The sequence below is a fragment of the Ciconia boyciana genome, chromosome 3 (genome assembly GCF_034638445.1).
Source record: "Ciconia boyciana chromosome 3, ASM3463844v1, whole genome shotgun sequence".
In the NCBI taxonomy this organism is placed as follows: Eukaryota; Metazoa; Chordata; class Aves; order Ciconiiformes; family Ciconiidae; genus Ciconia; species Ciconia boyciana.
This window is the reverse complement of record NC_132936.1, coordinates 23,429,217-23,445,567: the sequence shown is the minus strand read 5'-3', so window position 1 is coordinate 23,445,567 and position 16,351 is coordinate 23,429,217. Positions and strand designations below refer to the sequence as shown.

At 37.8% G+C, this 16,351-nt stretch overlaps 1 protein-coding gene across 1 annotated transcript in view; it reads right to left on the bottom strand.

The window, feature by feature from the left end:
* Positions 1-16,351, bottom strand: part of DLGAP2 (DLG associated protein 2) — a 479,848-nt gene that overhangs the window by 23,160 nt on the left and 440,337 nt on the right. The window contains 2 exon segments of the mRNA XM_072857796.1: positions 4,867-4,890; positions 7,013-7,362. Coding sequence (XP_072713897.1) covers positions 4,867-4,890; positions 7,013-7,362 — 374 coding nt within the window.

Here is a 16,351-nt window from a genome sequence, read left to right as displayed (position 1 = left end):
TTCCATGAGGATGTCTAAGCAGCTCAGACATAGTGCTGTTGGAAACGTGATGGTCTAAAGATATAAACAAGGAAAGTTCCCTACGGAGAACATGAATTTGACCAATTGATGTTGTTGGAACAAAGCAGGCAGACTGGCAGCACACACTTTTGTTCCGTATTGCGTATTAAAAGCATATCTGGTTTTGCCAACTACATTGTTTTGTTTAGTAACAGATAGCATGTCTTCTTTTGAACCCTGATTCTGATGTGTGGAGGCAGATTTCACTTTTATGTTTTGGATGGGCTGGTATCTTTCCATTGATGCAATACATTGAGAAAAAGTCTTTTTCATCTACCTGTTTTCAAGTGCTTTCTTATTGGTATTTCACCTAGAAGTATATCCTGAATAATTTGCCCAATATGCAATTGATGCCTAGAATTTACAGGCATAAATGAAGTAATGTGCTCTAAAATTTTATTCAAAACAAAATTATCAGGAAAATGATGGCCCAGGTATCAAAATAAAAATGACATTAGTTACCTCTAAATATAAACTCTTGCCAAATTATCCTTCTCTCCAGCTTGCCAAGGCTGACACTGACTAAATGACCAGATGATTGCCTTCATATTTTAATGCTTTGTTTTCCTCACTGTGCCTTGTAACAGCAGGAGAATGCAAAATTTTTTTTGTGTGTACGCAATCTAGGATTGCAAATATTGTAAAAACCAACAACAACAACAAAAAGATCTGGAAAATGGAGGCAAATGCCAACACAAGTAAAAGTGGGAAATAAGAAAATAATTTGCACTCACAAAGAAAAAAATGAACAAATAAATTGCATTTCTGAATGACAGATATTATAAAGACTCCTGCTAGAAGACAGCAGGAAACTCTTTAGATTTAATCAGATTGGCCAGGCTAGATTCAAATGAGCAGAGGAGAAAAAGTAATACATTTGGTTTGATTGTGTGGCTCCTGAAACTCAAATAAATCTTAATAAATTTGTTGTTATTCTCCATGAGTCATTATTGTTTTAATACTTGCATGGGTTCTAAAAGCCTTAATATTTGCAAATTGGCCCACAATCTCAGTAAAGCAAAATAATGTGACAAATTATATGTCTATCTGGTTATGAGGGAGTCTCACACAGAAGAGGAAACAAAAAAATACCCAGACACTGACCAAAAGCAGAAGAAAGAAGAGTAGATCTAATATAGCAGGTCATCTTCCTCTCTCCTTGCAAACAAAGAACTAAAACTTCTTTAAAAATTTGGCACTTTATACCATGAAAAATGTTGGTTTATGGGCTTATAGTATGCCCATAAGTATTATAATATTAATAGTAAACGTAATGGAGCATTTTGAGATTATTTCTATCTTATTTGTCTTACCTTTCACAAAGGTGTAACACTCCCCTCCATGTTTTTTGCTGCCAATACAAGGAGCAGACAATACTATGAATCCTCTGTGCTCAGTCACTGCTGACCGATCCAGCTCAAAATTTGAAAACTAAGTATCAGATACTGGCACTGACTCGGTAATAAATGATCCACAAGTAAATTACACTAACACAAAATTATTTTAATAAATGCAAGTCACTATTACAAATAACTTGTTATAATCAATCTGGGTTTGTTTTTAGGCACTCATTCTAGAAAAGGATGCATGAACTGACTAAATTATTCCTTCAAAGTATTTACTAAGCTTTTGTAGCTGATAATTTTAACTACTTAAAAGCAATCTTTATTTCTGTATTAAAGTATTATTCTGCTCTTAAACATGAGCACTGCAACATAACATTGTAGTGTCCTAAAAATTCCAGTCTAAGCTTCTATACATACTGTCTCTAAAGGAGACTTGAAGTTAATATATTCAATGCATAAGAAAACAGATTTTAACCTGGTGTCTTTTGCTTCTCTCTCATAAGCATCAGTAATAAGAGTCCTTCAGGCCACATTATCTCTCCCCATGCAACTTCACTGCCCTCAATGGGTTTTCGCTGCTATAACTGATTTGTTCTATAATTAGAATTTAATAAACAATCTGTCTGATGATGCACAGGAAGGGAAATAATTCACCTTTCCTCTCTTGCATAGGCTTCTCAGTGATAACAAGAGTAAAAAAGGGAAGAAAACACTACATTTGACACTAAATCAAGTACATGTAATTGTGAATGCAGATAACCATTCTTAGGTACAGGGAGATCTCATTTGTATGCAGTGACTTCAAAGTAGGAACAATACTTCAAATAAAACTACAGTACTAAGTGCTACTGCTTTCCTTAACTGATGGAATACTTTTATCAGCCAAAAAACATATACTCTTTCAAAATAATTTTTAGAAACCCACCAAAATAAACCTACAATTTCATGCTTGAATGATTTTTTGTGCCTCACCACAGGGCTCCATTTTGCTACTCCACTACTTCCCAGCAGAACATCTGGACTACTCAGATACGTTGCGTGGCATAGTAAGTGCTAATTACCACAAGAATATCCTACAACAGGTTGAAAACTTCCACTGTCTTTTAAGAAAGCACTTTTTGCTAAAAATGTGTGCCACAGTTTGGAAAAGGGATTCATGTCAAGCTAATATGAGATAGCAACAACAAAATAATGCACACAGCAGTGGTTGCTCATAACGTTTTTGGTGCATTTAATGCTAAGTGGCAAATTGTTCTGAACCAACAAATATTCTGCATGGCAGCAATCTGGGTCTTCCCCACTTTGAATGTTTCATTATGTTAGATGGCAGTTAAGAAAATGAGCAACAGTAATTTGTGAAAAGAGTAAAAAATTAGATGGCTTTAAAATAACTATAGCTTTGTTTTAACTACAATTCCAACTGCTAAGCTTTTTGACAATCGGGGAGGCCAAAATGCAACCACTGGATGGGAACTCTGCTAACCAGCTAAGCCTGTGAATTCTGACTAACATATATATGCGTGCGTGTGTGTATATAGGTCAATGTTAACTCTAAAGGTCAGGTTATAGACTCTGTACCATGGAGGTGTTATCAAACCTTTCACTGACTTCTGCAGGCCGAGGACTTCACTTCTCTCACAAAAGCACAGTCTGACAGTGATTTTAGGGGCAGAATGAAAAATGCTTACCTCTAAAACTTTGTCTCATTTATGATCCAAAGACCAGTGTAATCAGTGCAAATATTTCTTTTGATTACTATGTATACACTGAAGTAGAGCACTGACAAGGATGGTATAACCTAAACAGTACAAAGAAAATGTAGATACTCATCCAAGTAAGTATGCCATGTGGGTACAAAATGCTTTTCCTTGAAGGGAAATTCCAGTTTGAGACTGCAGAGTTTCTTGAACAAAGTTTTTACCATACGATGTTAATAATTTCATTAAATATATGTAGAAATATTATGCAGAAGATCCCCTTTTGACAGAAAAAATTAGGCACTAATCCTCCTGAGTACAGCTTTTGATATATAAGAACAATTTATTTAATGAAGATTCTGGAGATTAAAAAAGACCCTAGATATTTTGAAGCGTGATCTCCTGATGATAAATGAAGATGACAGAGTCCATTTTCTACGCTACAATTACTGCTCGTCTCCAAAAATATCATCATGAATCAGCTTCCACACTTACAACATTTGTGTCCATCTCACCTACTTCCAGGGTTTCTGTTCATTTTGAGAAGCCTTGATGTCTTTTAAATAGAGAAGAAACAAAGGACTACATGTTTTGAAATACTTGAAATAAATAAGGAGTAATTTCTTGACATGTTTTCTCATATATTTTACAATCCAAATGCTTTTAATATGAAATGCTTTGTAACTAGAACACTTTTTGAATGTTAATCGTTAGCGTATATACAAGGGTGTGCAAAAGAGCAAGGAAAATCCCTGAAAATATACTAGCAATAACCTTGTTCTTGACTTAGTGGTTATTTTACTCGAGACAATCTCTACCCTCCATTTTAATTCAAATACTCTGATTAGTCTTCTGCTGTCATGATAGAAGACAGATATGAAGGCTATAGCTACTAGTATTACTAGAGTTTTATTCTTTGTTCTATATTTATATATATTCTTAAGAATGCTGACTAAATTTTTAATCCCAGAATCAGTATTTTGCAATTCGTTTGAATTTAAGAATCAGCATTTTTTTCCAGTGCCTACTGACATGTCTGACAATATTCCTCTTGATTTAAATATGGCAGTGAAAAAAAAAAACAACCAACAGCTATTTTCTGGTAAAGGTTTGCTTCTGAAGCTTTTGTTTGTTCAAAATTCCCATCTGGTATAGGGCTAACATACTGTGAGATGAGTTACCATATCTGTGTTTTTCTCTGTCCTTGCAGACTGGGTGCTACTGATCGTCATAGTCAGTCCAATGCTCCCCTAAGAGCTTGGGCTCCCTGTGCACGTGAATACCAATCCTATGGCACATGCCTAGCATGCCAGAACTTTTTAAAAGAACTTCTATTCATTACATTTACACTACACAAATCATATATACCGAAGACATGGGAGCCCTAGGCTGGGTCCATAGCAGCTCCACATGCAGAGGCATCGCTGGTCATTCTTTATCTTTGTGCCTCTCTGCTCCTGTATGAAGCTCCATTGGCACGCGTTCTCACACCAATGTGTTAAAGGAATGAAACATTAAAAAATGCACAAATTAACCATCCTGATAGCAAATTAATTAATGCAAATAAATGCAAATTCAATGCATTACCCTGGCATGGCATGCTAATGGGAAAACAAGTCATTTAGTCAATCAAGGAAATATGCAAATAAAAAACATCCTTTTCTAAGGTGCTTTGATGCAGAAGTCTAAAAGAAATTAGATACTTCAACTGTATTTTGGGGCATAAATTACTATTTACGTAGTTTACAATAAGAGTGTTCTACCCTGTGTTCTTATTCCTTACAATCCTGGCAACAGAAATACAACAAAATGCATTTTCTGCTTAGAAATGGTGCAGAAAGGTATTTTTCACACTAATGTGAAGTTTGAAACTTACTGCAGAAAAAAACCCAAACAACTAAAATGTGCTCTCAGGATACTGTGTTGAGGGTAATTTTGCAATTTTAACCTTATCTAATGCCAAATGGTACAACCAAGCAGTTTGTACTTCTCAAAAGATAACAAACAGCTCATCCTTCTAAGACCTGCTGTTGCAAACAATATTTGCCTTTTTCAGTGTGTGCACCTGAGGACCAGTATTATGGGCCAAGTGTCAGATGATAAGTTGCTACGGAAGATCTGCTGCCTCCATGGAAATCATTGTAGAGATGTTTTTGTGGGTTATAAGCACACATTATTAAACACACCACATACCAAGAAGGGTCAGAGCCCAGTGAAAAGTACTGGTCATCACCTGCAGTAAGAAACAGGACCAAGTGATGTAATCAAAGTTTCAGAATTAATTGCTGAAATACCAGGACTGGCTGAAGCAAGACTATTTAACTTTGTTAGATACCACTGTGCACAGCTGCTGTAAAGAAGAGATAAGAACAACACTAGATACTATTCCTTTCTGAAGAGTAAGTTTCAGGTTAGGGGCTAAAAGGTACCAAAAATTACTTGCTGCTCCTTTGAGCTTTTCACTGTTACCTGCTAAGCCTCTTCTCTGAACAACTTAGGATACACTAATTACTTTGTAAAACATTTGAAAAGTAGCCATCTGAATATTTTACCATTGCTGTTAAATTGCATTCTACTCTTCTGCATCTAAAGAAGCAGAAGCAAATACTTTTATGTCGAGAAATGGACAAGCAACTCGCTGGCAAAGCCTATGCCTTCCCATCAGTCTAATACGTTGTGGAACAGCAAGATTATAGCACACTAAGATGTTAAACGTGAAGTTCAATCAGTAGCTGTGACATGCTTAACCCAAATACTTTTCTCTGATTGTATTTTGAAATTAATGGAAATGGAATTACTACTTTTTAAAGAAAATAATATACTTCCTAGTAGATGAACAGTCACTCACTGGGCTTTGTTAAATGGACTATTACCTTCTCAAGATCTACGTTGCTGTCTCCACGATACCTGTAACTATGCCAAATACCTGGCATTTCCTCTATAGCTGATCTGGCAAAAGTAGAGATTTTTAAGCACAGAAGTGAACCTAGTGATGTAAAAGGGAATATTCACATACTTAAAATTATATATCTGTCTAAGTAACAGCAGAACAGAAGCCTAAATTTTCCTCTACTCCTGTGTCTCAAAGGACTTTGCATTCTTTTCAAGTTCAACTTTCTGATTTTTATTACTACTTGGTATTTTCTAGAGTTTTAAACAAATGACCATTGCTATCTATAGTGCTTTCCATTTAGTAGAAGGAACAGCGTTCAGAATTTACATTTGGAATTGTCTTACTTCATTCACCTGAAACAACACAAGGTAACCAAGGTTTCCACAGCCTGACAGACATTTTGTCAGGTGAAATAAATATTCAGATTTTAGGTGGACAAATGGAGGAATGCTCAAAGACTGTGCTTATTAACATTATTTCATTACTCGCCATCTATAATTATGCTGTATCTACACCAGCACATTTCCTTCTCTTCCTTGGTACCTTCTCCCCAGCACAACTGAAAGTAAGGGCAGGGAGGGCTCTTTTTAGGGAGAATAACTTGAAGATCCAGCAGCATTACACATTTTCCAAGGTCAAAAGAGAAAGATAATGGAAAAAATACAGTTAAGCATTTCAAAGCTGGTGTAATTCTATAAAAAGGACTGTGAATTCATGGAGGGAAGGAGATGAACATGCTGTTCACCTGTAGCTCTGCAGTATAATTTTCATATCAAGTGTTAATGACAGGTAACCTCCCTAGAGATTTATTCATTCATTTTCTTCCAGGTACAGCATATTAGCCAAAGACTTTTCTGCACAGCTGCATTGCCATGATGTGAATTACAATTAGTGCCAAGCAGCCAGGGGTTGTTTGTTAGATTATTAGAGCCAGTGAAGCTGAATGACTCATTCTATGCTATTCACAGAAAGAAGGCAAGCATTTCATCACAGAACAGATGTTAATGATAGGCTACCTGGATCCCTATAGAGGAACGTCGACTCTTAAGAAACTCCTCTGCTTTTGTCACTAAAATGGCCTTGTCACTGGTTCGTATCGAGGTGCTCTGGCTCTCGGACGCGTGGCGCTGCGCAGCCGCAGTTTCCAAGGCGAGATTCATGGCCTTGTTACTGTCCAAACTGTCTGTGGAGTTGTACATCCCTCGCCCGTCCTGTGGCCACGGGGAAATCCTCTGAGTCCGGCTGTCGTGATATGCGTCCTGGGTGGATTCTGTGCTGCTCTGTGCCGTGACTGAGATCAGTGGCTTGGAAGTGGTACGAGGGGGTACCGGTGGCGGCGTTTTTTTGTAACTTGTGTAAGTTACAGCTATGGAAAGAATTAAAAAAAAAAAAAAGAAAAAGAGAAATCAAGATTAATCTGATGGAAACTTCACAACAGAAATCACCTTAACATTAAGATTAAGCTACTTAAAAATGAAGATGGTACAACGTAGGGCTCTTTGTGAACCTCACTATTAGTTGAACGTGTCTCTCAGAGTCAGATGGGTGTCCACAGCAAAATTTTATTTCAACCAGGAAGCAAGGGGTGGAAATTGGAGGCCCAGATTATGGTGAAGATGAAACAGAGTTTGTGAGGATTTGTGTGTGTTAAGACTTGTGCTGGGTAGATACACACTGGGGCTTCTCAGGTTGTTTCTGCATGGGGTAAAGCTGATAAGAGAAATAAAGGAAGGGTTTTTTTCTTCTTGTTATCATCTGAACTGTGGGCTCTGTATTGATACAGTGTATTAAGAAAGTAGCATCAATATACTGGAACAAAATATTATTCAGAAACTTCTACTTTACAGTATGCCACACTTTAACCTTTAAAAATACTTCCAGGTGTACTGGCTGGAATTAGGCAAGGTTGGCTACTTACACAAGAAGCATATGTTTTAAAAATATCCACAATGCACTTAATAAAAGGAAATTCCAGGCATGCAAAAAATGTTACAACATATGCAAAGCTACTAGATACTTGGACAACAAGCAAAAACTAAAGTAATACCGAAAGCAGTGACTTTTTATCTATTATCCTGCAGTAAGCCCTAAATCCTTAGAACATACATTGAAGGGGGATATACTTAAATGCAGAGAATATGGAAATACAGATATAAAAATGGGTCTGAAACACTGGGAGAACTGGATATACATGAGCAGAACTAAGACTTTTAGTCTGATGAGCAGAGCAGGTCTGAGGCTGGTTTAACATAGGTTCTGTCTTGGCTCAATAAAACATCCAGGAAAGCTCTACAGATGCAGAATTGTGCCCATACTGCTTCCTTACAAAATTTTAGAGATTTCATAGAGACAGTTAGTCATTAATATTACACAGCTGTATTTTCTAATTGTCTAAGCCCATTATACTCTTTTGGTACTAATAAGAGCATTTCTGTTATGGAAGTGTTTTTTCCCCAAAGGACATATAATCATAATTCATAAAATTATCAACTGATAAAAAAATGCATCGTGATATAGCTTTCCATATTCCTGTACAGGAAAATCAAGTCCAACTAATTTATTGTATAATTGCAGGAAGATAAAGAAAATTATTATGTTTCCCTGTATCAATAATGCTGAAATAGCATAATGTATACATGCAGAGACCAGGATAATGAATGACTTAAGGAAAAGGTTTGCCTTTTTCTGGTGTTGTTAAATGCATTGGACATTGCAACAGTGACTCAGGAATCCTTGGAATTTGGGTTACTTGAGTCCAAAAAGGATTCTATAAGAGTTCCTCTTCCCATTATACAAATACGGGCTGATGAGCAATGAAGTCAGAAGGAGCGCCTCTCCTGTCGTGCTTTTTGATATGAGGCTATGTAGCAGCTCTCTGGAGAGAAGAGACCGGTTTGGGAATTTGCTAATACCTGGGACTGCTGAGCCTGTATTGCCAGGCTAGTCTATGGAAAAAGTGAGCCTCGAGAAGACTACTCTTAAATTTTGGTTCTTGATAATCGTAAATAAAAGGCGATCATAAATAAAAGAGAGCGAGGCAGAGCTAGGAAGTGAAAACCTTAATTTGAAGCACATTTTGAATTACTACTGGTGCTGCTCAATTCTGGTAGAGATTTAAAGAGAGTCTTGCTCTGAGCTAAATTGCTTTAACAGAGTGAAATACATGAAAACATGCTCTTCAGATTCTGAGACTGTATGCTTTTTTTGAAGTGCTGTTTTGTTGTCCTATCACCAATTTTATCTCCTGTCAGTTTTGTAACCAGCAGTTAAGAAGAAAGAAAAACCCAGTATTTTTCAGACGCTTGAGGGAATACAGAAAGTTCACGAAAGAAGGGAGAGGCTGTAAAGCTTGGAAATTAAGACAGTGTCTCATGAGCTCAAGCAGTGGCTCTAAGGAATCTTTCCACTAAGAGAGTTGCCATAATACTGCTCCCCTCCCTTCCCCCGGCAAAGGTAGATGCAAGTGATCAAAGTGCTGGAAATCATTAGAGATAGAGACAATGGGATGAAATAGGGTGAGTGAAATCCAGAACAGGAAGCTATTTTTACCTATAACATAAGACAGGTTATCACTGTTATAACTAATTTACTGTTTTTTACTGTCTGTCTTCATGCAAAAGAATAGCAATGAATAATGAAACCTATGGTAAATGTGATAATGAAACATCACAAGCAAGTATATCCCTACTACTCAGGCAGCAGATCACTTCTCTGTCTAATGAATATAAATGTTAAACTGCTGTTGCAAACCGTCATAGCTAACTTAATCTTCCTTTACATTTCTAAAAAAGAAAAATTCTCCTTGTGGCAAAACCAAAACAGTCACTTGCTTTTTTTTTTTCCTTTTTTTCCCCCCAGGATTGAATATTTTATTCTGGAAATTTCTGATTGTTTTGGTGGAGTGAGATGTCTTAAAGCCACCAAGTATTTCAGTTGCTGCAGTATTCTGGCAAGCATTTGATCATGAGCACGAAACAGGAATTAAAAAACCCAGATGTTCCACAAGGAGAAGAAACCAGGAGAAAGACTGAAAGTTTGTGAGAAACTGGCTACATATGTACAGTGAAATATGGCAGGAAGAAATCCGATTAATTTCTAAGCTACAGTCACAGAGATCAAATATTGAGCAGGGAATAAAAAAATCCATCTCTACACAGTTAATGAGTTCATATCTGGAACAACAGTTTCAGAGCTACAGAAATCTGGGACTAATTGGAGACTGTAACAAAATCAGGTAAGAGGATGGAGGCGTGAATTTGTGAGGCAAATCTTGCCACCGAATTCTATTTGCTTTAATCAGTCAAGCAGTTCTAGTGAAGTAAATGGGGTAACTTAGATGAATAATGTGACCAAGACTTGTCTTAGATAAACTCGGTATGTGTTGCTGATTTAGGAGATGACTACATAATAGATTAGGGGCTTGTTAAAGGAGAAAAGGAACCCTGTAATCCATAGTTTACTGTTCATGCTTGGTCTCAGGTCTCTAATAAATAAGTATTGGCTTAAGGTCTGAAGCATGAAATTTTATGCCGCTTTCAAAATTTTTTGCCATTAATTATTACGTCTGTGAATATTCCTGTTATCAACAGTAAAGTCTTTTTCTATCATGTCCAATTCTTGGCCCTAGCAGTCATACATACCACGTATTACATATGGGAAGAAACGTTTCCTTTTCCTAACAGAAAATGAACTTCCTTTTCATTTATCATCCCCTTCTTATGCTGATGGACAGGAGCTCCTGTCAGCTTTGCATCATTCGCTACTTTGCACATTTTATTGGCCTTAGTGGTTATTAGTTCAAAGTAAGTGCATAAAACCTCCTCAGCGCTGTTTCCTGTCTTCCCCATATTTTTGTCCATCATTCCACAAACTCCAGAGCTGTGGTGGCTTTTGCTGTCCCCGCGGGGAGGGCTGGTGCCGGGCACTGCAGCCCCAGGGTACCGAGCACTGGCCAAGGACAGTGCGCGAGGAACTCCAGCCAGGGCACCGGTGCTGAACTGGGAAAAAGAAGACTGGGATGGAGGATCCTTGTCTTCAGTCACAGCAGGACAAGCTGGGTGTCAGAGCCTGCGCAGCGGCTGGGGATGAAACACAGCACGAGGACAGGGGCGTGCAAAAGCAGAGCACCAGGAGGGCAAAGCTGTTGCAGTACGACTTCAGACTGATTTAAATTGTGGACTTCAGCAGAAGCAGAGACATGCTTCATGGTTTGACATATAAAGCATCAATCCTGGATAATCTTCTGTTGTTTCTGTGGGTCACAGAAGATGACCAAAGATTTCTGATTTCTTTCATTTTCTGAGTAGTTTTAGTGTTAATATGCTGGGCACTCCTGATATTTCTCTCACCAATCCTGCTGCTGAGCAATGAAGCTCAAGCAAAGTAAAAGCAACAGCCTTCTGCTATGCTGTTAATCAATTTGTAAAATCTATAGCTGCTCTGAAATGCAAAGAAAAAGAAAGTAGATGGCACAAGAGGTAAATATATCTTTTTAATGTTTAAACTAAACACAGAAGGAATTATGAAAAATAAACTAAAATTTTCCTTCCAGTTGTATTCAAAGGCTGTCTTAATACAGAAAGCTGAATTTATTTTTTCCCTTTTTTAATAAAGCTGGAAAAATATTTTTTTGGAGCTCATAAGATACAGTCTATCTCCATCTGTTAGCTTATGATCATCAACCAAAAATGATAAAAATGGTAAAAAACTGTTCTAATTCTGAACTATATGGGTATTTCAGACTTCCATTTGAATCAAAGTATTAACTGTTCGGGTACTTGCCCCACTTCAACATAAACTTGTGCAATCGGCTCCGCTGGCTTTTCCTTTATGGAAGGACATTGTTAGAGAACTGGAGAGAAAACAAAATGGTTCTGTGCTGCTTCATTGTGGGCTAGATTAAACAATGATGAAAACCAGGTATAAATTGCTCAGGAGAAAGGAGCAGGTAGCAATGCAGCATAACATGCATTAATTTGTCACTCAGGCAGGAAAAAGTGTAACACATGCATTTGTTTTTGTAAGGATCATTGCCTTTATGTAAAGACTGCAGTGCCCATTTGTGCCAGCTCCACTTATCTTCTCCTGGCACATGACTTACATTTGATACCTTAACTGCCAGATGACCCTCACATATACAAGATTGCCTATCAGTGCTGAATTTGGCACAGAGATGGCTACAAGTGACCTGTCCTGTAAACCACATTCATTTCTCTTATGTGCTTTGTGATCCCAGCTGGGAAGCAACAGTCAGAACCAGAGTATCAGGCATTATGGCATTACTCAGAGTGACCAAGATGACAATCCCAGCACTGGAGAACTGGCAATTTGACGGTTTGGACACATACAATAGAAATCCAAGGAAAGTTTCCTGATAATTTATAAGTAACAGGATTTTTAAAATTTAATTGAGATACCTGGAAGCAGAATATCCCTCTTAATCTACACTGCATTTGACTAAACTTGCTTAAGGTTACTGTTGCTACAGTCATAGAAATAAGTCAGTTACTCTGCCCATATTTCAGTGCCAACACAGTTCGTACTAGAAATAAAATGACTAAAATAATTCAATTTAGATATAACTTCGGGTTATCCATAGAGATTCACAGACAAAAGGCAGAAGGAGAGACGTGATATATTTGATGAAATATCAGTGGCCGTAGGTGACATTCAGAACACCTTTCAAAAGGCAGCCTTTTAATAAATCACTGCTGTTGGTCCATTTGCAAGATAGAGTCACCTGAGGGGTTTTCACAAATCAATATAACCACTAAGCACTTAGTCAAAATAACATTATTTAGGCTGAGATCACAAAGTTAACTGGATGATGAATTTACATGAAAGCACCATCAATTAAAGGAAACGGTTGTCCCTTATGACACATGGCAGGAGTAAACTGGATTTTCTGTTTTGTAAGGAGGTTTATTCAGAAGGAGGATAATTACTCTGCAGGGAGCGTGGAGCTGCCCTGGAGGCAGAGCTCCCAGGGGCACGTTGCTGCAGGAGGAACCGCAGCACGGAGAGAAACACAGTGCAGACTCCCAGGCTGACACTAGATCTTCTGCTTTGCACAGGGAAGGTGAATGCTAGCCCTGAAACCGTTTCAGAAGAGGAAAAAGAGACCTTCTCATAATGAAAGGCCACAATTAAATCTAATCCTGTATGAAAAGAGTACTCAGTTATTGGTATAGTCTTTTGACCATCATGAATACTGTTCTAGCCAAAGGTTTTTACAGTCCCAGCTAACATGGCTGTCCTTGAAATGCCCTGAACTTTCTTCACTGTGCTCCATCATGGTCATCAGGACCTCTGAGCTACTCTTAAAATAAAAATGTATGTATGGATGCATAACAGTTACTTCTCAAAACAAAGAACGATGAACATAAAAAGACCATTAAGAAAACAAAGAGGACTTTTGAGAAAAAACTCAGCCACTAAAAGAGTTTATTTTCCACAAAAACAATGAACTCTTTGCTGATTTTTCTACCAAGCCATGGATGTCAAAAATAAGAATACAAGTCCCTCTTTAAGAGAGAGGATGTTGGGACACACCTTTTTATATATGCCTCTTGTCAACTTCCATTATACATGGGTCTCCAATGCCAAACATAATTAAAAGGAGACTTTAGTGTCAAACAGGCCAGTTTAATTTTTACAAAGCAAATCTGGCTTTTCCTAAAGTCAAATTCTGAAATGTTAGAGAGGGGTTTCCTTCTTGGATCAGTAATACCTTTAAAGTTCAGTCATAACAAGATGATTTAGAAATGCTTAGTTTTGACATGTGTAGCTTCTGGCTGCTTAATTAAGAAAAAGTGATCAGCTAGAATGAGGGGAAAAGGTTAAGGTAGTCTGTTTGGATCCACGTCTGCTGTTTTCGATGTGTGCCATCAGTGGCCATCTCAAAGACCTACACCTGTGATTTGGGGTCTAATTTCTCTTTTCAATGCTGGAGCAGTATGTGCTCGGGCTCTGCACAGAAAAAAATGTTTTGCTCCATTACCTGACCCTAGGCAGAGCTAACTGAATGTAAATGCAAGTCCTTCAAAGTACTTCTTAAACACACCCACTTTGCTCTTAAATTGAAACGTTGGCTATATGTGAGTGTGGGGCAGGTGAGGAAGACACGTCACATTCTCATACAGTCCAGGCTCCTCCAGCCCTTTTCTTTGATGCTCCCTGGATAGGTCCACAGCTTTGCTTGCTGCTCTGCTGGTGAAAGATCCTGTCATTTCTGAGGGCTTTCCATGTTCAAGAGTTTCTCCATTTGTAAAGTAACGACAGCGGTTTTTTGAACTGTAAGGATATTCAAACCCTGCAAAAATAGTCATTAAAACTTACCAATGTGCTTGAAATTCAAGAGAGAATTTTGTTTTAAATTAAGTTAATTCTTCTAGTGGAATCTTGGATAGATCTCCCTCAAACATAATCAGAGAGATACTTTAGTTATTAACCTATCTTCCTGCTTCTTGCTGTTTCTCATTCAGCCCTCCACAATGAATCCTAGCCAGTAAAGGGACCAGGTAGTTTCTCAGTAGAGAGTCTTTTTGAGCTTGCATATTTGTGAAAAGAACCCTGTTTCTTGTTTTCCAGATTAAGCAGTAAGAAACAGTGATATATTCACAGTGATATTTTTGTGAGATATTTTCTTGGAAAGACTGCTTACAGCCAGATGAGTTTTATCAGCACAGTTTATATGATGGGCTGCATTTTATTTAAACGATATAACCCAAAGCATTGTCTGGGTGGTAGGTATCTATAACTTCCTAACCTTTTTTCCTGATGGGTCATTTTACATGTATTATGTTTAGGTAAACCTGGATATTTGTTACACCCTAAAGTCAGATGTTAATTGATGGTCTCATGTTGCCATAGTCCATGGGGGCAAAATGCTGCATTTATCCTGTGCCAGTTTTTTAAGTAGGGTCTTTTAGTAACAATGGATTATATCACACCTTCAAGACAGCATTTGAGAACTATAACGTGGGAATCTATCTCACCTCACATTAGTCACTTAAAAAACAGTCATCCACGTCTAAGTTAGTTGTCTGATCTCTTTTAGAATTACTGGGAGAAAAATAAGCAATTCTGGGGGCAATTCTCACCCATCTTAGATGCTTATTTCACCAGGAAATGAATCATCCTATGCAGATGCCTACTTTTCTCCATCAACCGTAAGAGAATCAAGGATAACTAGCTCAGATCAGGACATGTAATTCTGAAATGCCTAAAGGGAGGAGAGAAACTCAAGCCAAAAGCTCTGTCCCTGTGACTCTGGTATGCACTGGGACCTAACCTCTCCTGTCTTCTGTTACCTGTGTTCATTGGAAAGGTGGGAGCTTCATCTCCTCTGCTCCACACCCCCTGTGAGCTGGCTGTTAAAGCAAGCCTGCGTGGAATTTGCCTGCATTAATGACGGCTCCTTGATCCCTTCTGCTGGAACTACTTCATAGCAGCTAGTAATAGCTTGGCCCAAGGTCCCTTTATAGCTCCACAGAGGTATGAAAAGCAAACCCTCTGTATTTCTGCAGTTTTTAAATTGATTGCACAGTTTTAGGCGCTGGACTAGACTATGCTGTCAATCCCACTGAAGTTGTTGATATTGAAGTCAGTGGAATCAGACCAATTAACACAAACTCAGGATCTGGACCATTATCATAACATATTATTGACATAGGCAAGATTTGTACTCCTTATATATGACTTTTTAAAAGAGTTTTTCAAAATGTCACTGAGACACTGCTGTCATATGAATCCCATATAAAATCCCATTTTTTAAGCAGTATCTGTTTTTGACATCTCTCTGCTAAACAGAATCTATATAGCACTTGTGAAAAAATACTGAAATCTTTAGCATGACACATAACCTCAAGCAGAATTTACTGGGGTAAGGCGAAATTACTGGATGAGTTGGTTTTTTTGGGTTTTTTTTGGTTTTTTTTTTTTTACATCTGTGTGTGCATCAGGTTAGACTCAATTTTCAGAGCAGATCTTTTTAGGCTTAAGTTCTGTACATCTATCTGATTTTGTACAGGAAACTAACAATTAAGTGGAAATGTGACCACTAAATTTGGAAAAAGCTGGAGTCTAAGTACACACTACAGTCTTCCAGGAGGAGAACAGTATAAAAGGAATTACTGTAATCAAGTCATTCAGTGCATAAGTTGTTACCTCCATATTGAGGAAACTTAGGTCTGTAGGCAGCCCATGTTACGTAAACGATAAAATCTGTTTTGACAGTGTAATTAATGTTAGTCTCAAAACAGAAATGCAAATCAAACAAGACATCAAGATCAGAAACTGTAAGCCTTTGCCAAAGTTAAAAGAGATGTGGGCAACACAAACCTCATGGATTGCTG